Below are 23,907 nucleotides of genomic sequence, written 5' to 3'. Positions count from 1 at the left end.
CTTCAGGAGGTTTTCCCTCGACCACCACAGCGGAGAGAGAACGAGGGCTGGCGAGACAACTACCAGATCCTCCCATTGTCCGCTGGCCTGACACCACTGGCTGTTGAGCCACTCTTGCATGAGACACATGCGCAGCCGCGCGTGGCGAACCAAGTATATACATGGCGCCATCATCCCTAGCAACCGCATGGCTTTGCGTACCGTCACCTCTCGACTGGCTACATATTGAGGAATCTGATAGAGCATGTTCTGAACCCTCTCGCTGGAGGGAAAGACAAGACCGTCTTCCGTCCAAATTAGTGCCCCCAGAATTTGTTTTACTTGGCTGGGGACTAGGCTGGACTTCTTTTCGTTGATTGAAAAGCCCTGGCTGAAGAGGAGATCTACTGTTCTTTGGGTGTTCGAAAAACAAGCGTCAAACGAGTACCCCGTAATGAGCCAGTCGTTGAGGTAAGGGTAAACTGGGACTGATGGTCTGTGCAGGTGTGCTGCCGCCACTGCCAGGACTTTAGTAAACACCCTTGGCGCAGAGGCTTTGAACTGGTAGTGTTTGTCCTGGATCATGAACCTTAGGTATTTTCGGTGCGCTGGCAACATTGAAATATGAAAGTATGCATCTTTCATATCCAATGTTGCCATGAAGTCCCCCCGTTTCAGCAATGGGATCACTTCTTGTAGTGTTACCATGCGAAACTTCTGGGGTTTTATGAACTTGTACCCTGGGCGCAGATCTAGAACAGGACACATGCTGAGATCCTTTTTGGGTACAAGGAAGTACACTGAATAAATACCCTTGTTATCTGAAGAATATGGACGGCTTCTATGGTGTCCTTTCCCAGCAGTGCTTCCACCTCTTGAATCAGGATGTTTAGATGGTCCGGTGAAAGGCACCATGAGCGTGGCGGTCAGAACTGTGGAGGTCGGGAGAATTCCACGCAATAACCGTGGGCGACTGTCTTTAAGACCCACTGGTTGGAAGTTATCGCCTCCCATGCCTTGAGGAAAGATGTTAATCACCCCCCGACCGGGGAGGCATGGGAGGGGACCTGGACTCGGTGGTCATTTCTGACCCCAGGCCGTGGCTCCTCTGGGATTGGGTCCTCTGCCTCTACCCTTGCCACGTTTCTGACCCCTTGAGGGATAGTAAGCGGGGCTTCCAGATGTTTGGTTACTGTTGAAGCTGCCCGTGCCGTAGTTGTTTTGACCGGCACAAGCTTGTCCTCGAAAGGACCGCCGAGGGTTATTACCCCTCTGGGTTATTACCCCTCTTGTGTAATTTGTTGCTGAGACTTTAAGGTCTCATGCTGCTTCTTGGCTGTTTCCAACGCTTCATCAACTGCTTTCCCCAAAGAGGTTAGACTCTTCGATGGGCATATTAATGACAGAGGCCTGAGTTTCAGGTCTAAACCCCGATGTACGCAGCCATGCGTGTCTCTTCAGAGGAGTCCCTTGGACAATGGATCTGTCAGATGTTTCCGCAGTATCCAGGATGTTTTTAACCACATTCTGGTTAACCAGGTTTCCTTCCGCAACAATGGCGAGAAGCTTGGTTCTGGCCGGTTCCGGGACCTCCTGAAGGCCTTCTTGGAGCAGGTTCCATTGGGCATCGGCATACCTTGCTAATAGCGTAGTATTATTAGCAACCCGAATGGTATATGCAGCTGCTGACATGACACGTTTGCCTAGGGCATACAATCTTTTAGACTCCTTGTCCGGAGGTGATTTTCCAGTGGCAAGGGGTACCCCTGCCCTCTTACGAGTAGTGGTCACCACCAGTGAGTCTGGGATGGCATGCCCCTTGATATATAGAGGGTCGGAAGGAGAAGGCCGAAATAATTTTTCGACTCTCGGGTTCACAGCCCTTGTCTGGGCAGGTGTGACGAAAGATGGAGCTATCCGCCTCTTAACAGATTTAAGGAGGGGAAGGGATTGACTTGCCGGAGGTTTTTCCTTAATAATATCCTCCACAAAATCCTGCTCAGGCAAAGCCTCTTGAGTGGCAATTTTGAAGAATTCTGCTGCTTTTTTCAACATGGCTTTGAAAGCCATTTGGTCATCCACAGGGGAGGCCTGGCGAGCCGGAGTGGAAGGAGGAGAATTGATGCACAAAATATCAGAGTCCTGATCTTGATGTGACCAAGGGTCCTGTCCTTCTTGCTGGGTTTCCTCCCAGTTCTCCGTCATCTCTTGTTGATCTTCTCCATAATTTTCAAGAAAAGAAGATTCCTCTTCTTCAGTATAGATGTCCCTGTATGTGTCCATGTAGGCCACGTCTTCCTGTTGGAAAACCTGAGGCTGAACATCTTGTGTTTGAAGGTTAGGGTCTACCCGAGCCTTTTTCGGCGGAGGCTGGTCAGCAGAACGGATAATCTGCTCCAGCCGATCCATACATCCCTCAAACTTTTCAGTAGTCCATTTCGAGACCTAAAAGGGCCTAGGTGGGGAGAAACAACTTTCTCCGCCATTTGGCGTCAAGAGGAACTTCTCAGGGTTTCTGAGAGAGGCTCTTGGCTATCCACGTAAGAGTCATCAGAATCGCGGGTCAAGTCCGTCGAAAATTTTTTCCGCGGTCTGTCCCATAACTTTCTGCAGGACCGGGATAAGGCCCACCGCTGCTGCGATCCTACCGATGCTCTTCCGGATAGTAACCGAATCGTCGTGAGAAAAAACCTGTGATGATGTAGCGGTAACCGAAAAGCCATCCGCGGCACCAGAAGGCCCAGCGGTCGGAGTGCCGGGTAGAGGCCTAGTCGTAACTTTCGGGCCTATTGAGGCCTTGGTAATCGTCGAAGTTTCGGACTCCAAAACTTCGACGCGTGCAGATTGGGGAGTAGCGCCCTTATTAATTTCCGTTTGCCTAGTCGTCATGCGCTGTTGCGGAAGCGGGGAAGGCTTTGGATCTACACGATCCGAGGGAACCGTCGAAATTTTCGACTGACCCATTGGCGCTTTCGCCTTTTTCGATGAAGGCGTCGAAGATGGCGTAGGGGTTGTGTGTTTAGTGCAATGTTTATGTACGCCCTTGTCGCCGGGTGTAGTCCCTGTAGCAAGACCCGAGTCGAGCCTGGAAGGGTCGGGGACGGGCGTGGTGGACCTAGAAGTGTCCACCTCAAGGTCTATAACATCCGCATTGGACGTTTGGTCATCCGAATGAACCCCCGTCACTTTCAGCTGGTGTTGCAGTAGGGGAGGGAGGCTCCACGCGTGACATACCATACGCGGCCCACCGCTTTACACGGCGATCCTTAAGGGTTTTTGGCTTAAGGAACTTGCACGCCGAACACCGCTTTTCGCCGTGCTCTAGGGGGAGACAGACGTTACACGTCCTGTGCTCGTCCTTCCAAGGATATCTGACCCTACACTTAGGGCAGAATCTAAAAGGAGTCCTTTCCATAGCAAAAGGGAAGGATGACCAGACCGAAAGGGAAAGAAGTGGAAAGGAGGAAAGACATAATAACAATATGGCCACCCCGAACCCACTCTCCCTACTGTATAGGTCGGCCAGATGGCCCGACCATGTGGAAATCCGGCCGCCGGATCTTAGGCGCTAAGACCACAACTGTAGACGATTCCTCCGTAGTCTTCGTCGAAGATGTTCTTATTAGGCGAAGTGACTTAACGGGGCATTAAACCGAAATTCAGTAAAGATAAACAATGTCTCTAGTAAGAGCTCCGCTGTAGGGCGACCAGTTATCTGGGCGGAAAAAAACTATCTGAGGGACCTCGGTGCGAAAGGGATTTTGGGTACTACACACGTCATGATAGGGATAGTGTTACAGACACACCTATGCTGACGTCCCCTTTTGTTCCCCGAAAGACAAGATGCAATATCTGCGGTTACCACTGGATGTCGGACCATATGCACAGCATGTGATTCTAAGCAGATTAACAAGCATCAGAAGACAATGCATTACTTACCGTAAAAGCATTTCTGATGGTTGTATCTGCTTAGATTCACATGCTGTGCATAGGTCCGACATCCAGTGGTCACTGCGGAGTATTGCATTTTGTTTTTCGTAGTCGAAAAGGGACGTCGACAAGGCGTGTCTGAAATACTATCCCTATAGTGACGTGCGTTGTACCCACAATCCCTCATGCGTCGAGGTCCCTCTGTTTGTATTTTTCTGCCCTGAGGGAGCCTTCTAGACGTGAGTGAGTACAGAAAAGAGAGCTATAAAAGGAAGTCTATGTTCCTTCCATCCGAGCGGGGAGGAAGGGTGGGCGCATGTGAATCTAAGCAGATACAACCATTAGAAATGCTTTTACGGTAAGTAATGCATTGTCTTCTGATGTTTGTTAATCTGCTTAGAATCACATGCTGTGCATAGACTAGCGAGCAGTACCCGGAGTTGGCGGTGGGTTATGAGAAGGAACAGTAGAGAAAAGATGTCTTAATACTGCCTGTCCCACCTGGGAGTCCGATCTCGAGTGTGCATCTAGACAGTAGTGTTTTGTAAAGGTGTGCACAGAACTCCAGGTAGCCGCTTTGCAGATGGACTCAAGGGGAACATTTGCAATGAATGCTATGGACGCCCCCGTGCCTCGAGTAGAGTGTGCTCTTGGCTTAAAGGGCAGTTCTCTCTTAGCAAGAGTATAGCAGAGAGTGATGCATTGAACAATCCATCTAGAAAAAGTGGACTTTGAAACTGCATCCCCTTCTCTTCCTGCTGCCACCGAGACGAAGAACTGATTAGTCTTCCTCAGTGGTCTGGTTCTTTCCATGTAGAACATGACCGCTCTGCGCACATCTAGTGTGTGCAGAGTTTTTTCTCCCAAGTTGGAAGGATTTTGAAAGAACGTTGGCAGTTCTATAGACTGGTTTACATGGAATTTCGAGATGAATTTCGGAGCAAACCTTGGGTGCGTGCATAGAACCACCTTATCTCTATGAACTGTAACGAAGGGGTCTAGAACAGAAAGAGCGTGTAGTTCACTTACTCTCCTGATGGAGGTGATAGCTATTAGAAAAGCAGTCTTAAGAGTGAGGTGTTTAAGAGATGCTTTGTGCATGGGTTCGAATGGTGAGCCCATGAGTCTGGTAAGTACCACGTTAAGGTCCCATCCGGGAGCTGGGTCAGCTATCGGGGGGTGTATTCTCTTTACTCCCTCCATGAAGGCCTTTATAACAGGGATCTTCCACCACGACACTTTGAGTTGGGAAGTGGTGTATGCAGAAAGTGCCGCTAGGTGGACTTTAATGGAATTGAACACTAGACCTGAATCCAATAAGTGGGTCAGGTATAGAACAATATGTGTGGGAGAGCAGTCAATCGGGTTGATGCTTTTTCCTCTGCACCAGATGACAAATCTCTTCCACTTGCTAGAATAGCAGTGGCGAGTGTTAGGTTTTCTGGCTTCCCTGAGGATGTCCATGTATCTCTGCGGGAGCTGTAGATGTCCGAATTCTATGATCTCAGGAGCCAAGCTGCTAAATTCATGTTCTGGGGCATGGATGCAGAGTCCTGCCCTTGTCTTGTGACAGCATGTTGTACGGGCAGGGGAGTTTCACTGGGGGAGATAGAGACATCTCCATCAAGTGAGCGAACCATGGCTATCGGGCCCACATTGGGGCCACCAGTATCGTGGTCACTTGTTCCTGGTGCATCTTGTGCACCACCTTGTTGAGAAGGGGAGTCGGGGGGGAAAAGTGTAAACAAATTTCCCTGACCATTGCATCGACAGACCGTTCCCCTTGGATTGGTTTCGGGGGTACCTGGAGGCGTAACTTTGGCATTGTGAGTTCTCCAGGGTTGCGAACAGGTCTTTTTCTGGGAATCCCCATTGTGTGAAGACGTCGAAGACAATGTCTTCGTGCAGTCGCCATTCGTACTCTTCGGGCAGGGGGAAATCTCTGCTGAGTTTGTCTGCCAGCAGATTGAGTTCCCCTGGTACATGTTGTGACAGTAGGAACATGTTTTGTTTGAGAGCCCACTTCCATATATTTTGGGCCAGTTTGGACAGTCCTGGAGAGTGGGTGCCCCCCTGCTTGTTGATGTAGTACATGGCTGTGGTGCTGTCTGTAAGGACCAACACAGTCTTGCCTTGTAGGTGTTCCTGGAAGGCTTTTAGCGCCTTGAACATAGCTAGTAGCTCCAGTAGATTTATGTGTTTGGATGCTACGTTCGGAGTCCACACTCCGTGAGCAGTCTGATGGGATAGGTGAGCCCCCCATCCTGTGAGGGATGCGTCTGTGGTTAGAGTGGCTTCCGCCGCGGGTGTGGCAAAGGGTTTCCCTCTTTCCAGGTTTTCCTTTGTTCACCACCGTAGCGAGAGAACCAAGGCCTGCGAGACCACCACTAGATCGTCCCATAGTCCGCTGGCCTGACACCACTGGCTGTTGAGCCACTCTTGCATAGGGCGCATGCGCGCGTGAGGTACCAAATAAATACACGACGCCATCATGCCTAGCAAGCGCATTGCTTTGCGTACCGTCACCTCTCGACCGGTCACATATTGAGGGATCTGAAACAGCATGTTTTGGACCCTCTCGTTGGAGGGGAAGACGAGGCCGTCCTTTGTTTGAATTAGAGCCCCTAGGAATTGTTTGATTTGGCTGGGGTCTAGGCTGGACTTCTTTTCGTTGATGGAGAAGCCCAACTGGAACAAAAGGTCTACAGTCTTTTGGGTATTGGAGAAGCATGTTTCGTAAGAATCCCCTGTTATGAGCCAGTCGTCGAGGTAAGGGTAAACTGGGATGGGCAACCTGCGCAGGTGGGCCGCTGCCACTGCCAGTACTTTCGTGAATACCCTTGGTGCCGATGCTATGCCGAAGGGTAGCACTCTGAACCGGTAGTGTTTGCCCTCTATCATGAACCTGAGGTATCTTCTGTGCGCTGGCAACATTAAAATATGAAAGTATGCATCTTTCATGTCCAATGTTGTCATGTAATCTCCCTGTGATAGCAGTAGGATCACTTCCTGTAAGGTCACCATACGAAACTTCTGGGGTTTGATAAACTTGTTCGCTGGGCGCAGATCTAATACAGGGCGCATGGTTAGATCCTTTTTGGGTACAAGGAAGTACACTGAATAAATACCTTCCATTACCTGAGATAGATGCACGACCTCTATGGCTCCTTTTTCCAGCAGTTGTTGTACTTCTTGGAGAAGGATGGCAAGGTGTTCTGGTGTCATGCGTCGTCCCCTCGGGGGTCTGTATGTTGGGGAACCGTTGAATTCGATGCAGTATCCGTGGGCTACGGTGGAAAGTACCCAGCGTTCTGACGTTATTCCCTCCCATGCTGGAAGAAAGGATGTTATCCGGCCCCCGACCGGTGTTGCATGGGAGGGGACGCGAATCTTCGCGTCACTTGGTGTTGTTGGGGGCTTGGGAGCCTCTGGGGGTGGACCCCAGACCTCTCCCTTTGCCACAGCGCTGGCCTCTTTGGCTGTACTGCCCACTATTGGTCTGGTAATTGGTGGCAGGGTACTGTTGCTGCTGATTCTGCTGTTGGCGTTGGCCACGAAAAAAGCGTTTGTTGCCATAGCCGCGTCTGGTAGTGGGTTTAGAGATCTGGTCAAGAGTTTTGATAGTATCGAACTCTTTTTTAGCCATCTCCAGAGCCTCATCCACCGCTTTCCCGAAGAGGTTTGAGTCTTCAACAGGTTTATTTATTAAAGACGCCTGTGTCTCCGGTTTGAACCCTGAGTTGCGCAGCCATACATGGCGTTTTAGGAGTATTCCCTGAACCAGGGAACGTCCCGCTGTCTCTGCAGCATCCAGAGAGTTCTTTACAATACTCTGGTTGACCTGGGTTCCTTCGCCAATAGTTGATAGCAGGCGTGTACGTAGTGGTTCCGGCGCTTCTTCGGCGTCTTTGCGCAGTTTGGCCCACTGCGCGTCCACATAGCTAGCTAGCAAAGAATTGTTGTTCGCAATTCTTGCCGAAAAGGCAGCCGAGGATGTGACTCTCTTTGCAAGGGCATATAACCTCTTGCCCTCCTTGTCAGGTGGTGCCTCGCTGGTGGACAGCGGCACCCCTGCCCTCTTCCTTGTATTAGTTACTACAAGGGAATCCGGAATGGAATGTCCCCTGATGTACAGCGGGTCTGAGAGTGAAGGAGTGAAAAGTTTTTCAATTCTTGGATTCACTCCTCTGATTAGTGCAGGTGTGGATAGCGAAGGGATGATTCTTCTCTTCACTGGAGCGAGGAGGGGAATGGTCTGGCTGACCGGGGGTTTCTCCTTAATTACTCTTTCCACAAAGTCTATTTCAGGAGAGATCTCCCCAGTGTCCAGTTCGAAATGTGCTGCTGCTCTGCGCAACAGGGCATTGAATGTGGGCTGATCGTCAATGGGAGACGTGTTTCTAACAGGTGAATTGTCAGGAGGATTTAGGTTCAGGACATCAGTGTCCAAATATACTGATGGAGATTGCCAGGGATGAGAAGGTCCTTCTGGATTTTCTCCGAAGCCTTCTCCTACCATGTCTGGGCTGTCTTCCAGACCTTCCCCCTGGTTCTGTCCCTCTTCATCGTCCACAAATTCATCCTCCTCTTCCAAGTATTGTTCCTCACCAGTGAGGTCATACACATTATGGAAATCTGAGGCTGTGTCCTGCTGGGGATTGAATAGTCTCGGATATTTGGCCCTGGGGTCCTCCTGAGGCCCTTCTCTTGTTCTCTTGGGAGTGGGAGGGTTCTGGGTCTTCATAAACCTCTCCATTCTCTCCATGCAGAGACGGAGCCTTTCCATGGTTTCATGGGGTACCCCTGAGCGGTCTAGCGGGGGAAAATTAGTATCATCTAGCTGAAAACGACTCGACTTCTCCCATAACGTCGAGGAAAGTGTCCCGTCGCCTTCCGAAAAGCCTTCCGGTGTGCTGGGGGTCCCCCCGACTGAAGGGGGTAGTCCCTGTCTTTCTTCGGGCTTTTTCGGCGTGTCTTTCGACCTTTGCGTAGCGCTTAACGTGTCTTTCGGCGTATGCTTCTGGGCGTCGGCTACAACGATCCTCGCCAAGCTCTCTGCGACTCGTTTGTCAGCGCAGGGATGTGGTTTCGGCGTTACGGGTGTCGATCGTTCTACGGCGGCGTGCGCTCTCTGCTGGTGCGCGCCGGCCGATGGTTTGGGGGCGGCGCCCTTATTTGCCGAAAGCCCAGTCGCTGGTCGCAGCTGCGAGAGGGGCTTCGAACCTGAACGGTCCGAGGAGGCCGCCGGTGGAACCTGCGTCTCCTTGGGCGCTGATGCTTTCTTCGTCTTCGACAAAGAGCCATGGATTGTGTGCTTATGTGTGGTATCGTGTGCGTCAGTGTCGCCGGGGTGTTCATCCCCATAAGCAGGGCGTGAGCCGAGCCCGTCGGGGCCGGGGACAGACGACGAAGAGCGCGAGCGCTCTTTAGAGGGGTCTACGACTTCCGTAGCGGAGGTCATGTTATCACGTTCCTCGTCACTGTCGGCGGTAGCAGCGGCGGGTGAAGAATCGGCCTTCGACATAGCGTAGGCCGCCCACCTCTTGACCCTACGGTCTTTTAGAGTCTTTGGCTTAAGAAGCCGACAAGCCGTGCAACCCTCCTTTTTGTGATCGAGGGGCAAGCAGCGGTTACACCGTGAATGCTTGTCCTTCCAGTAAACTTGCCCTTGCAACGCGGGCAAAACCTAAAGGGTGTCCTCTCCATAGCCGAGGCAATAAATTGTGATAACGACCCCAAGGGAAAGGAAGGGGAAAAGGAAAGGCATTCTCAGAAAAGAACCAGAGATGTCCCACGACCCCACTCTCCCTACTGTATTTGGCCTGCGAGGCCAGGCCACGTGTTCGGCAACGCCGAAGGATCTCCTCCGCTCGTCCCCTCCGTCAAAGATCTTGCTCGGCGGAGACAGCTTCACAACTGCGTCGAGGGAGGGATCGATGTGTTATATATTAACATAGGAAAACGACCAAAGGTCGAGGAGATGAAATCTGCAATGTTTCTCGAGGAGCTCCGCGTAAAGGCGACCAGTAGCTGGGCGGAAAAAAACAATCTGAGGGACCTCGACGCGTGAGGGATTGTGGGTACAACGCACGTCACTATAGGGACAGTATTTCAGACACGCCTTGACGACGTCCCTTTTCGACTACGAAAAACAAAATGCAATACTCTGCAGTGACCACTGGATGTCGGACCTATGCACAGCATGTGATTCTAAGCAGATTAACAAACATCAGAAATAATATTACTGAGAGGTAAGTAATTTGTTCTTCTAATGTATTCCTTTCTGCACAGATTCCTCATCCATGATAGACTCCCAAAGCAGTAGGTAATCTGGAGGAAGGAGGAAAGCAAGGACATCACCTAAATGAGAAAACTCTGATGGATTGTCCTACCAAAATGGGTATCCTAGCCCGCAGGGGAATCCAAGCAGTAATGCTTAGCGAACATGTGCAGAGATGCCCACGTTGCCATCTGGCAAATGTCCAGGACAGGGACCCCCCACCCACCTCTCTGCAGGTGGCAGCCACTCTGTTGGGGGAGTTTTCCTGAAATCCTACTTGGAGGTATGACTTTAATAAGCTTTCGCAGTGGTTTGTAGATCCCCCAACTCTTAGTATAAGTCTGTACTAAGAGACCTTGGTAGAGTGGCAGAGCAGTTAGACATATATTAAGAGGAAGATGTGAGCTGTAGTTAAGTACACTGAACCTAGCTAGTCATGCACATCAAAGAAACACTTGCACACACATTTATATTAAAATAAAGATTTATTACATTTACACAAGAGTCACTGTTGAATACTTACGCATATAATTGTTAATGGAGTTTGACAGGTCTACCGTACTATCAGTAATAATGTGCACCCACAAAGTATGATAGTAATTGCATTTAGGCAGCATACACATATAAGAGTGATTTTTGGGAAGGAAAACAGTTGGTTAGTGTTATGCTAGCAGAGCTTCAGGTTCTAGAGGCAGTTTCCCTGCACAGCAAGTCTTTTGAAGTCCAAAACGACAACCATAGCTAAAAGGCAGTTTGGAGAGGCTTAAAGTCTTGAAGAGCTGCTGAAGTTCCAGTGGATACGTTCTAGTCTCTAGGAAAGAAGATACAAGAAGACTGAACCAACGTTGGAGACCCTCTTAAAGGACTTGCTAAAGGGACACAAGCAGCCGCTTGAGTCAGAGGTAAGAGGGGGTTGCCCTGGAAACCTCTATGTGCACTCCAACGCTCTGGAGCGACTTGCTGGAATAAGGTAAGCAATACCTTTATCCCCACAGTACCTTAGGTTTGAAGAAATCGTTTGTGGTGAATGCTCTGTGATGTTGCAGCTCTAGACCCGACCGCCGGATTCCTTGGTCTGATGCCGAAAGGCAGGACAATGGACGTGATCTCTGAGCAGCAGTCTCGAGAGAGGACCTCTGGCATGGCTTTCATCGACTTCTTTGTTAACTGTGGTTTTGGCACCTTTTCTGCAGCACCAACAAAGGACTGTCATGCCTGCCGGACATACATCTGGACCAGGAACAACTTCTCCATACAAGATGAGTTAGGCCCATAGAACCAGTAGACCTTTTTACTCAAAATGGAGGTTGCTCGATACATTGCCCGGAAAACGACGTCTGCATTTTTCACGTCGTTAATTTCCACGTGACTTAGGTTTGTCACGTGTATTACGGCAGTGCGTACATAAGCAGCGTGGAAACTCCATTCGCTGCTTCTGATTAAGTCAATTTTGGCGTTTGTAGCTGAACTCCAGACCTGCGATCTCGCATTCCTTTCAGCAAACTTCTTTGGCCTAATTTGAGCTTGTTTTCCTCCACACGCTAATTCCTAGGTTGCGTGTATCCTGTTCGCGTGCCAAATCTCCACGCGGACACTGTCTGCAAGCGCGGCTGTCCTGAGCCGCGTTAATCCAGTTCGCGTGCCAAATCTCCACGCGGACGCTGTCTGCTAGCGCGGCTGTCCTGAGCTGCGTGAATCCAGTTCGCGTGCCAAATCTCCACGCGGACGCTGTCTGCAAGCGCGGCTGTCCTGAGCTGCGTGAATCCTGTTTGCGTGCCAAATCTCCACGCGGACGCTGTCTGCAAGCGCGGCTGTCCTGAGCTGCGTGAATCCAGTTCGCGTGCCAAATCTCCACGCGGACGCTGTCTGCTAGCGCAGCTGTCCTGAGCTGCGTGAATCCAGTTCGCGTGCCAAATCTCCACGCGGGCGCTGTCTGCAAGCGCGGCTGTCCAGGGCTGCGTGAATCCTGTTCGCGTGTCTTTATCTTCACGCGGAAACGCTGTCTACAAGCGATGCTGGCTTGGCTGCGTGTATGCTGTCGCGTGCAATCCTGCACGTGTTTTTCTGAACTACTTCGAACTTTTGGTACCTGTGACAGTCAACGGGTGAGATTCTTATTTTGTTCTTTGTGGGAAAGGAAGTATTTCAAGAACTATTGGAAGGTGAATGTGCACAGTACATTGGACGCTAATCTGTGGTGCACCAACCCGGTATCTAGCGAGAGCCTCATGCCGTTCGGGATAAGTCTCCCTTACTAATCTTCCCTTCCTTTGTCGTTTGTTCAACTCTTGGGACTCTTCAAGAAACTGCCCTGGAATTCTTCAGTTTAGCCTTAAGGTCAGTGTCTGAATTTATCCCAATTCTGTGTTTCTTAGTATTTAACTTAGGACAGTGTCTTATGATACTTATCTATTCTAGGCATACTTCCTGTACAATTCCCACGCCCTTTCCAGTGATCCAACTCTCTGCCTGTTTTATTCAGTCAGAGAGTTGTATCATTTGGAAGGTCTAATTTGACCTGCCTACAATCAAGTCGTGTGAAGATAGGATCCGGAAAAGCCCTACCAAATTGTATCCTTTTTGGTTACTGTATCCTTTTCAGTTGATACTTTGGTGATTTATGACAAGGACGCACTTTGCTGGGCAATCTTAATCGGTTCCTGCAGTCCCATGCTCTGATGAGGGGGTCTGGACGAGTTGGATTGTGCCTCTGGAGTGTTCTTGAGGGCTCAGCAAAGACTTGGATGAATTTGGACTTTCAACGACTATGCACTCGAAATGGGCAGCATGCATCCTGACAATGGGGTTCCTTCGCTCTGGAAACTCACAGGACCTCGGAAGTTGGCTCAAATCAAAGTTAGTCTTGGGACTGGTTGTACCCACCAGTAAAAGGGAAGGAGGAGTCCTCTTCAGAGTTCCTCTGTCACACAGAAAATGAGGTCAGGACAGCAGCGGTTGCTTCCCAGTGTTGCAAAGGGTCTGCAGGCGTCCCTGGTCGTCTTCTTCAGTTTCCAGTGGTCGACCTGCCTTTCACCTCACCTTATATACAGTTCCAGCACACACTCCTCTGCAATCTCTCTCAGCAATTTACAGCCAGGGGCAGGTGGCTGTTTAATTAGGACAGCCAGACAAAGGGCAGGGGAGTGCAGGCAGGCAGGCAGGCAGGCAGGCAGGCAGGCAGGCAGGCAGGCAGGCAGGCAGGCAGGCAGGCAGGCAGGCAGGCAGGCAGGCAGGCAGGCAGGCAGGCAGGCAGGCAGGCAGGCAGGCAGGCAGGCAGGCAGGCAGGCACACACACACACACACACACACACACACACACACACACACACACACACACACACACACACCTCCCCCTCCCCTGATGGTAGAAGGGCTGACAAATAATCACGCTAGTAATGGCAAAAAAAGAAAGGAGCCACCAAGTAAACACTTGGGTGACCCTATTGTGTATAGCCAGGGCTATGGACATAGCCTGCGATAGAACATTCACACAACAGTTGGTAGAGCACATCCACTGCCAACAGCCATAAGTAGGAGGTTGTCTATGTGGCATAAAAGTCACAGGAGCAGAGAGAGGGGGATACTAAGTATCCCCTTGGCACTCCACAGAAGGTGGTGTGTGCCAATCTTTGAGACTATAAAGTTTTAGGGGAGATAATAAACATATATAAGAACTGTCGTTCCTCCAGGATCTAAAAAAGAATCTCAAAAGGAGGACCCAAGGGTCCCCAGCAACACTGCCCATAAGGAGGTGTGTGCTGCAATAGTAAAATAGACATGCCTTAAAAAGAGATTTGGAGGAAAGTAGACTACATAGGATAGTAAAACAAAAAAGAACAGAGTTCCAAAAGACAACAGTCCATAGGAATGAGTGGGAAAAGGCTCCACTCATTCAGGATTAAAGAAAAAGGTCCAGAAGTCCAGCAAAAAGTGCTGGGGTCTCACTAGGAGAGGGGATGAAGCATACAAACGATAAACCTCCCTAACAGGGACATCAAAGCTAAAGCTGAATGGCATTCCTTTGCGGCCGAAAAGGCTTCCGTTTACCAGGAAGAAAACATTCAAGACGAGGAATTCGTGGGAGGACACAATCCATTTGAAATTGACATTTTTGGTCCAGAGCTTACTGGACTCCTTGAGGGCCCAGGAACAATTTCCAGGGGCAGATACGAACCTGGGAGTCAATTTCAGGAGAGTTTCAGAGTAAGTTCACAGTTCCTTAGGAATTATGAGAAAAGCTAAAAGGGCCATTCACTTCTACTCCATGTGACCGGCAACCCCGAGAAGGCCAAAGGAGACCCCAAGGTTGTGTTCGAGGACGGCAGATGGACCATGAACCCCAGCAGAAAAAGAAATTGCAGAACAGGACTCCTCCAAGCCCCCAACAGGAGTCTATGGGAATTGGGGTAAATATTGACCTCCATGTAATGCCTACCACAGACAAGTGGGACACTTGAGATGGAGTATCCCGAATAATCGTCCACCACAGGACACCAACATAAGTACTCACATTAGTGGATTGGTGAAAACAGCTCCAGGAATGCAAATAAACACAGTGAATAAAGGGCTCTTTTCAACGCCAAGTTACAGGTACAAGAAAGCAAGAGTGCAACATTGGCAGGACAAAATCCAAATACCCAGGCACAAAGGGGCTGGCCAAAGGTCAGTCCACCAATAACTAAAAGGACCTGGGCACAAAGGGTCAGATGGCCAGTCATATTAGTTGGTTAGTGGAATGGCCACTAAGCCTTAGCTACCCCCACAGGAAGTGAGATGATCCAGGGGCCTATAATGTTCTAAACCAGACAACCAATACAGAGGCTGGCATGATGGGTTCACAAAGAACGCACATTGTCTAAACAGCCATTTTAGGTCTACCCCATGGTCAACTAGACAAAGGAAAGCCCTGAAACACAAAATGGCTGACGGCAGAATTAAAAAGAAAATATACATATATGTATCCCAATAGCTACCAAAAAGGTACATTGGGCTACCAATGCAGTAAAATGGCTTACAACCCTTGTGAACCCAAAACTAAAGTAGAACTACCGTCACCCTACTCAATCAAACCTGTGCAGTGTTATGAAATCAAAGAAGACTGGGTTTGATCTCACACTGCGCACACAATATCAAATAGAAAGCACAATTTGCTGATTATATTGAGTGATTTTAATCAACAACGTTGCAGCCTGACACGTGTTTCGAGCTTCATGCTCTTCTACTGAGGCTTAATCTTGGCCAATCTGCAAATCTCGTGCAGGTATTGAACCTTAAATAGAATTGAAAAGTAATACGTGGGCTCCCAATAACTTGCAGTTGCACGGAGAACGTATTAGGTCAATCAGAGCAATGCAGCGCGTCCGCTGCTAAATGAAATGAATGGGCTCCATTTCAGTGTGAGAGCAAACCCAGTCTTCTTTTATCTTTTACTCTGTGGGTAATTTGGCAGGTTCCCACTATCGCTCTCATCCGCAGCCCACCAGCAAGCACCCAAACTTGCCATCCATGCGCTGCACCCTTTAGGGTCCTTTCTCTGCCAATTTTCTTGTGTTATAAAATCAACTTATGGTGAAAATGGGGCGCCTGAGAGGCACACCTGGTACTGAGCACCTTAGGGGCGACCCAATACCATATACCTTAAGTAAGGTATAAAGGGTGGTAATGGCAGGGGGACCTCAGGATAAGTCCCACTAGCTACCAAAAAGAGATTAAGGAACCAAAAAAGACATGGAGAAAAAAGCAAAAAGTTGAGTGGCCCCAAAAAGAGGTCATAGAAACCCAAAGTAGTAATCCTGGCATATCAGTGCTTTGTCTCCTACCTTCCCCAAAATTACCTATACACCCAATATTGAACAACAAAAAGAGCTAATAGCAGCAAACAGCTCTAGGTTAACTGAGATGCCATAAATATGCTTTTGTCAAATGATAATTGCAATTTCTTTCTTCAAGTATAAGGTATTACTCTAATGCCAAGATATTATTTCGAATTATTACGGTTTCATCTCAAACACATATCTAAATATGCTCACATCATTATTTAGACGTGACTTGGACAAGCACAGACTTTTGGGGGTTTATTTCAAACACTACAATAAAAGGTTTCACTTTTGCACACCAGTGCTCATTCATGAATGAATTAGTTTCCCCTTCCCTTCGAATTAAAAGATATGTTTATGCAGGCTGAACAATATAGTTTTCTTAATCCGATTAATATAATAATCAACAGATTATATTACCTTGTTGTGTTTTTAATGGTTTGCAGGTAGCTTGGGAACTCATATCCGCTTGGAAAATGGTGGAGGGAACAGAGGTTACATGCGCAGGCATGTGCGAGTTCTTTAGGGAGAAAACCTGTCCCTGAGGGGTTACCATCACACTCGCAGCATTTAAATTGATTCTGGATGTCGCAGGTTCCTCTGTATGACAAAGGAAATCAACACATTATTTTAATCAAATCATTCTTCTCCATGATCAATTAAAAAATGTTTTTATTGAGTTCATAAGAACAAAGATGCTTTATCACGGTCTACATATTTTCATGTTTCAGATTGCACAACTAACACAAGTACTAAGGAGTGGTGTGTGTATTGTAATTACTACTGGGGGGAAAAAGATCTCACAACAGTAAAAGTAACACTTGCCTACTAAATTGTAATAGGAGCTCCACAAAGAAGCACTTATCCAGTAAGTAGAGGGCCTTTGTGGTCTGTGTTTTCTTATGGGCCCCTAGGACTCCAGCCAAGTCCTATGGTGCTCTAAATCCTGTTTGGTGCACTTTAATTGATTTGTTGATTTTCTTTCCTGAGCTCTGAAACACACTGCAGTGCCTCAAAGCTCTAGGAAGTGAATGCAAGGCAGCACGTTAGCCATGAATATAACACACATCCAAGAACAACAAAGAAAGAACAAAATAAATACAATAAGAAACTATGTATGCTATGCACCAGTTGTTTCAGAGAATGAGCCACCACTGTCTCACCAAAAAGAACCCAAATGTTCCTTCCTCTGGCCAGGCGAGATAACGCGTCTTAATTAAAGGAATACCTGCAGCTCTTGATGAAAGGAAACAGTTATTTGCCCCAGGGCAGAGTGAAAGATGGGTGGAGTCACCCTGCCGTTCAGACCCAGCACCTTGGCCTACATAAGAGCATGCAGTCAACCCAAAGTGCAGCAGCTGCATACTTCAAATCCAGAAATGGTTAGTCTGGGGCAGGAAGGATTAGGAGTCCTTCTGCCTTGCGAATCATGACATTCCCACAAAAGGAAATATAAAAATATTAGGAGTGATATTTGATCAGACATTAAGCATGTCTGCTCAATTCAACAGTCTTGTCTCAGCATCGTCTTATTATATTTGGCTTCTCTCACATATTCGCCCATTTCTGTCCCAAAAGGGATGTGAAACGATTGCCCGAGCCATCATCTCATCGAAAATTGATTATTGTGGCTCTCTTCTCGCAGGGGTGAGAAAAACAGAACTCGCTAAACTTCAAGTTATAGAAAATAGCACTATTAGAGCGATCATGGGGATGTGAAAGTATGCACATGTGTCAGAGGTGCTTAGAAGACTGCACTAGCTACCCGTTGCCGAGAGGATAGATTTTAGGATTCTTACCATTAGCTACAAATCTCTGACACAGCTTTTCCATGCCTACATTGCCTGCAGATTTAAAAACAAACCGGTAGTACGCTCCCTTCGCTCAAACAGTGCGAAATTGCTGCAAATACTGAAAGCTTCACTTCAATTGGTAAGAAAGGGGGCTTTCTGGGTGGCTGCACCTGCTAAATGAAACACACTGCCAATTGAGTTAAGAAACTGCCAGTCTTTGGAGGGATTTAAGAAACAACTTAAAAAGCATCTGTTTAGATAATCTGTGGTGGCAAGTACCTCAGCCCTCCCCCAGATCTTTTCTACCTTCTACTTTCGGCGCCCGTATGCCTCCGGGCCACTTTGGTAGCACCCTACAAATAATTTAAAAGTAAAAAAAAGGAATAAGTTATTTACCTGTAACTATTGTTCTACAGCATTGGGTCTGGCATGGATTCACATGCTCATGGAAATTCCCCGTCATCAGCCTGGGAATCCTCAGTAACAGAAAAAAACAGTTTCAGTTTGTTTACAAACTGTTTCTCTCCTACTGTCTTTCTCCTATAAACCAATCACTGAGCTCTGGGTCATACTGCCCCAGCCAATGACTGCCCTCTACCTCTACCTAAGCCCATCTCTGACAGTCATCTTCAGATTTGCTATCACGTAAAGTGGCAGTAAGACCAAGAGAAGAGCCGCAGAGGGGCAGGCAGGAGGGTTCGCATGTGAATCCATGCCAGACCCATGCTGGAGAAAAACAGTTAAAAGTAAGTAACTTGTTCCTTCTCCAGCATGGGATCTGGCATGGATTCACATGCTCATGAATAAAGAATAAATAGCAGTACACACATGCACAACCACGGGAGGCGGCAAGGCTCGACAGAAGCAATTTCTTACCTCCTTACCAGGCTCACCTTCAAGCGAACAGGTTGCGCAGCACTGCTTGGCCGACTCTGGACTCCTCCCTGGAATCCCTGTCGACGCAGTAGAATCTCGTGAAGGTGTGAGTCGACCTCCACGTAGCAGCCATGCAGATGTCCAGCAGGGGCACACCAGACAGGAACGCCGTTGTAGCAGCGATCGCTCCGCTAGAATGGGCTCACAGACGGCCAGGCAGTGGTCGGTTTGCCAACCAGTGACAGTGAGTGATACAGCCGGAGAGCCACCTGGAAATGGAAGCCTTGGAGAGGGTCTTCACTTGGTTCACAGGGCCAAAGTTCACAAACAGTTGTGACGTGTTCCGAAAACTGTTTGTGCGGCACACGTAGAACTTCAGCGCTCTTGCACATCCAGCGAGTGCAAAGTCCTCGCAGCCGGCGACAAAGGCGTCAGGAAGAATACAGGTAACACCAAGGGCTCGTTTAGATGAAAGTCCGACGGCACCTTGGGCATGAAGGAGGGGTGCATCCGTAGCACCACCCTCGTCTTGTGGAATGTAAGTAAGGTGGCTTACAAGAGGGCCTGGATCTCTCCCACTCATCGTGCGGAGGTGATGGCCATAGGAAACGCTGTTTTCCACGACAATTGCAGTGGCGCAGAAAGCATAGGCTCGAAAGGTGGACTCATGGGCCTAGTCAGCAGCACATTGAGCTCCCATGCCAGGGCCGGAGCCTTCACCGGCGGGAACAAACAGAAAAGTCCTTTGACAAACTCCTTGACCAGGCGGTGTGACAATAGCGATGACTGTCCCTGAGTTCTGGTTTAACGGGAGATAGCCGCCAGATGAACCTTGATGGAAGCATGCGCCAGCCCCGCTTCGGCCAGCGACAGCAAATACGGCAGCACCTGTGGAGCCGAAATCTGTAGAGGGTCGATCTTCTGTGCACGGCACCAGACTGCGAACCTCTGCCACTTATGTCCGTAGCATTTCAGTGTAGACGAAGCCCCGGACTTGGCAAGCACCCCCTTGCAGTCCGCCGGGATATCGTATCCTCCAAACTCCAGCACTGCAGGAGCCAAGCCTGCAAGTTCAGCGACCCTGGGTCGTGATGCAGGATCGCGCCTCTTTCTCTGGCAAGAAGATCTGCAACCACCGGAAGCTTGATCGGAGGGGACGCTGACAAGTCAAGAAGGCCCGTGAACCATATCTGTCTCGGCCACGCCGGTGCGACGAGGATCATCCTGCACTGGGACCGTCTGAGTTGATTGACTAGTCGCAGAAGCAATGGCAACGGAGGGAACGCATACAGAAACAGGCCGTCGCAGGGGAATGAGAATGCGTCCCCAATGCTCCCGGGCTGGGGAAACCTGCTGGTGAACCTCCGGCACTTGGTGTTCGTCGCCGTTGCAAACAGATCGATGTGGGGATTGCCCCATCGTTGGAACAGAATATCCATTTGGTCCTGCCAAAGCTCCCACTCGTGGCAAGAGCGCAGCTACCTGCTGAGGGAATCGGCGATGGTGTTCTTCACTCCTGCCAGATGAAACGGGACGAGAAACATCCCCAGAGCAACGGCCCAGTGCCATAGCTCCTGCGCCTCTCTGGAGAGTGCTGGGGATCTGGTGCCCCCCTGCTTCCGGATGTAGAACATTGTGGTGGTGTTGTCTGTAAAGACCCGTATGACCTTGCCCTTGAGGGATGGAAGGAAAGACTTGAGGGCCCAAAACACTGCCCGCAGTTCCAGCACTTTGATATGACATGCATTACTTACCGTAAAAGCATTTCTGATGGTTGTATCTGCTTAGATTCACATGCTGTGCATAGTCCGACATCCAGTGGTCACTGCGGAGTATTGCATTTTGTTTTTCATAGTCGAAAAGGGGACGTCGACATAGGCGTGTTTGTAATACTATCCCTATAGTGACGTGTAGTGTACCCACAATCCCTCACGCGTCGAGGTCCCTCTGTATTATTTCTGCCCTTAGGGAGCCTTGTTAGTACGCGAGTACAGAAAAGAGAAAGTAATAAGACGTCTATGTTCCTTCCATCCGAGCAGGGAGGAAGGGTGGGCACATGTGAATCTAAGCAGATACAACCATCAAAAAAGCTTTTACGGTAAGTAATGCATGTCTTCTGATGTTTGTTAATCTGCTTAGAATCACATGCTGTGCATAGACTAGCGAGCAGTACCCGGAGTTGGAGGTGGGTTGTGAGAAGGAACAGTAGAGAAAAGATGTCTTAGTACTGCTTGTCCCACCTGGGAATCAGATCTAGAATGGGCATCTAGACAGTAGTGTTTTGTAAAGGTGTGTACAGAACTCCAGTTTGCCGCTTTGCAAATGAACTCAAGGGGAACATTTGCAATGAAATTTATGGAAGCCCCAGTGCCTCGAGTAGAGTGTGCTCTTGGCTTGAAGGGCAGTTCTCTCTTAGCAAGAGTATAACAGAGAGTGATGCACTGGACAATCCATCTAGATATAGTGGGTTTGGAAACGGCATCTCCTTCTCTTCCTGCCGCCACCGAGACAAAGAATTGATTAGTCTTTCTCAGTGGTCTAGTTCTTTCTATATAAAACATGATCGCTCTGCGCACATCAGTGTGTGCAGGCTCTTTTCTCCCAAGTTTGATGGGTTTTGAAAGAACGTTGGTAGTTCTATAGACTGGTTGACATGGAATTTAGAAATGAATTTCGGTGCAAACCTAGGGTGCGTGCGTAGAACCACCTTATTTTTGTGAACTGTTACAAAGGGATCTAGTATAGAGAGCGCTTGTAGTTCACTCACTCTCCTAATGGAGGTGATAGCTATTAAGAATGCAGTTTTAAGAGTGAGATTCTTAAGGGTTGCTTTGTGCATGGGTTCGAAGGGGGAGCCCATTAGCCTGGTTAGTACAACATTCAGGTCCCATCCGGGAGCTGGGTTAGATATAGGAGGGTGAATTCTCTTCACTCCCTCCATGAAGGCTTTAATAACTGCAACTTTCCACCATGACACTTTATTTTGAGACGAGGTGTATGCGGGAGTGCAGCTAGGTGAACTTTAATAGAATTAAAGACTAATCCTGAGTCTAACAAGTGAGTAAGTTCTAGAACAATTTGTGTGGGAGAGCAGTCAACGGGGTTGATGCTTTTAGCCCTAGACCAGATGACGAACCATTTCCACTTCCTAGAATAGCAGTAACGAGTGTTTGGTTTTCTGGCCTCCCTAAGAATGTCCATGCATCTCTAAGGGAGCTGCAAATGTCCAAATTCTATGACATCAGGAGCCAAGCTGCTAAGTTCACGGTCTGTGGGCATGGATTTAGTGTTCTGCCCCTGTCCTGTGATAGCATGCTGTACGGGCGGGGTAGTTTCACCGGTGGAGACAGTGACATCTCCATTAGGTGAGTGAACCAGGGTTGCCGGGCCCACATTGGGGCCAATAGTATCATGGTAACTGGTTCCTGGTGCATCTTGTGCACTATCATGTTGAGAAGGGGAGTTGGGGGAAAAGAGTAAACAAATTTCCCTGACCATGTCATCCAGAGACCGTTCCCCTTGGAGCGGTTCTGGGGGTACCCGGAGGCGTAATCTTGGAATTGGGTGTTCTCCGGAGTTGCGAACAGATCTATTTATGGGAATCTCCATTCTGCAAAAACGTTGGAGACGATGTCTTCTTGTAATCGGCATTCGTACTCTGCGGGCAGAGTGAAGTCTCTGCTGAGTTCTGCCAGAAGATTGAGTTCCCCTGGTACATGTTGAGATAACAGGAACATGTTGTGTCTGAGAGCCCACTTCCAAATGTTCTGGGGTTCTGGGACAGCTTGGACAGTCCTGGAGAGTGAGTGCCCCCTTGCTTGTTCAGGTAGTACATTGCTGTGGTGCTGTCTGTGAGGACCAGCACTGTCTTCCCTTGAAGATCTGTCTGGAAAGCCTTCAGTGCCTTGAAGACGGCCAGTAGTTCCAGCAAGTTTATGTGTTTGGACGCTACCGCCGGAGTCCAAACTGTGTGCAGTCTGATGGGATAGGTAAGCGCCCCATCCTGTGAGGGATGCGTCTGTGGTTAGAGTGGCTTCCACTGCGGGGGTGGCGAATGGTTTCCCTATTTACAAGGTTTTCCTTTGACCACCACCGCAGCGAGAGAACCAGGGCCTGCAAGACCACCACTAGATCGTCCCATTGTCCGCTGGCCTGACACCACTGGCTGTTGAGCCACTCTTGCATTGGACGCATGCGCAGCCGCGCGTGAGGTACCAAATAAATACATGACGCCATCATTCCTAGCAATCACATGGCTTTGCGTACCGTCACCTCTCGACCGGCTACATATTGAGGGATCTGAAACAGCATATTTTGGACCCTCTCGCTGGAAAGAAAGACAAGACTGTCCTTTGTTCGAATTAGAGGCCCTAGGAATTGCTTGACTTGACTGGGGTCTAGGCTGGACTTCTTCTCGTTGATGGAGAAGCCCAGCTGGAACAAAAGGTCCACAGTCTTTTGGGTATTTGAGAAGCATGTCTCGTAAGAATCCCCTATTATGAGCCAATCGTCAAGATAAGGGTATACTGGAACAGACAACCTGCGCAGGTGGCCCGCTGCCACTACTTTCGTGAAAACCCTCGGCGCTGACGCTATGCCGAAGGGTAACACTTAGAACTGGTAGTGTTTGCCCTCTATCATAAACCTGAGGTATTTTCTGTGCGCTGGCAACATTGAAATATGAAAGTATGCATCTTTCATGTCCAGTGTTGCCATGCAATCCCCCTGTGAGAGCAGGGGAATTACTTCCTGTAATTTTTGAGGTTTTACAAATTTGTTCGATGGGCGAAGATCTAGTACAGGGCGCATGGTTAAATCCTTTTTGGGTACAAGGAAGTACACTGAATAAATACCCTCCTTTACCTGTGATAGAGGCACAACCTCTATTGCTCCTTTTTCTAGTAGCAGTTCGACTTCTTGAAGAAGGATGGCGAGGTGCTCCGGGTATATGAGTCCTCCCCTCGGGGGCCTGAATGTAGGGGACCGATTGAACTCGATGCAGTATCCGTGGGCTATGGATGACAGTACCCAGCGGTCTGTGGTTATTCCCTCCCATGCTGGTAGAAATGATGTTAACCGGCCCCCGACCGGAGATGCATGGGAGGGGACCCGAATCTTCGGGTCATTTGGTGTTGGTAGCTGGGGAGCCTCTAGGAGTGGGGCCGCAACCTCTTGCCACAACGTTGTCCTCTCTGAGCATATTGTCCCCTGGTTCCTTGAGTGGAGGACCGGT

General features: G+C 49.0%; 1 protein-coding gene across 3 annotated transcripts in view; it reads right to left on the bottom strand.

Moving 5' to 3' along the window:
- Positions 1-23,907, bottom strand: part of MGA (MAX dimerization protein MGA) — an 872,134-nt gene that overhangs the window by 87,406 nt on the left and 760,821 nt on the right. For all 3 annotated transcript variants that reach the window (XM_069638800.1, XM_069638798.1, XM_069638799.1), the window contains exon 23: positions 16,426-16,605. In XM_069638800.1, coding sequence (XP_069494901.1) covers positions 16,426-16,605 — 180 coding nt within the window. The remainder of the gene's footprint in view (positions 1-16,425; positions 16,606-23,907) is intronic.

The sequence above is a fragment of the Ambystoma mexicanum genome, chromosome 14, assembly GCF_040938575.1.
Source record: "Ambystoma mexicanum isolate Mex_15411 chromosome 14, UKY_AmexF1_1, whole genome shotgun sequence".
Lineage (NCBI taxonomy): Eukaryota > Metazoa > Chordata > Amphibia > Caudata > Ambystomatidae > Ambystoma > Ambystoma mexicanum.
Note: the sequence above shows the minus strand (reverse complement) of the source record. Positions and strands in the feature narration are given on the sequence as shown.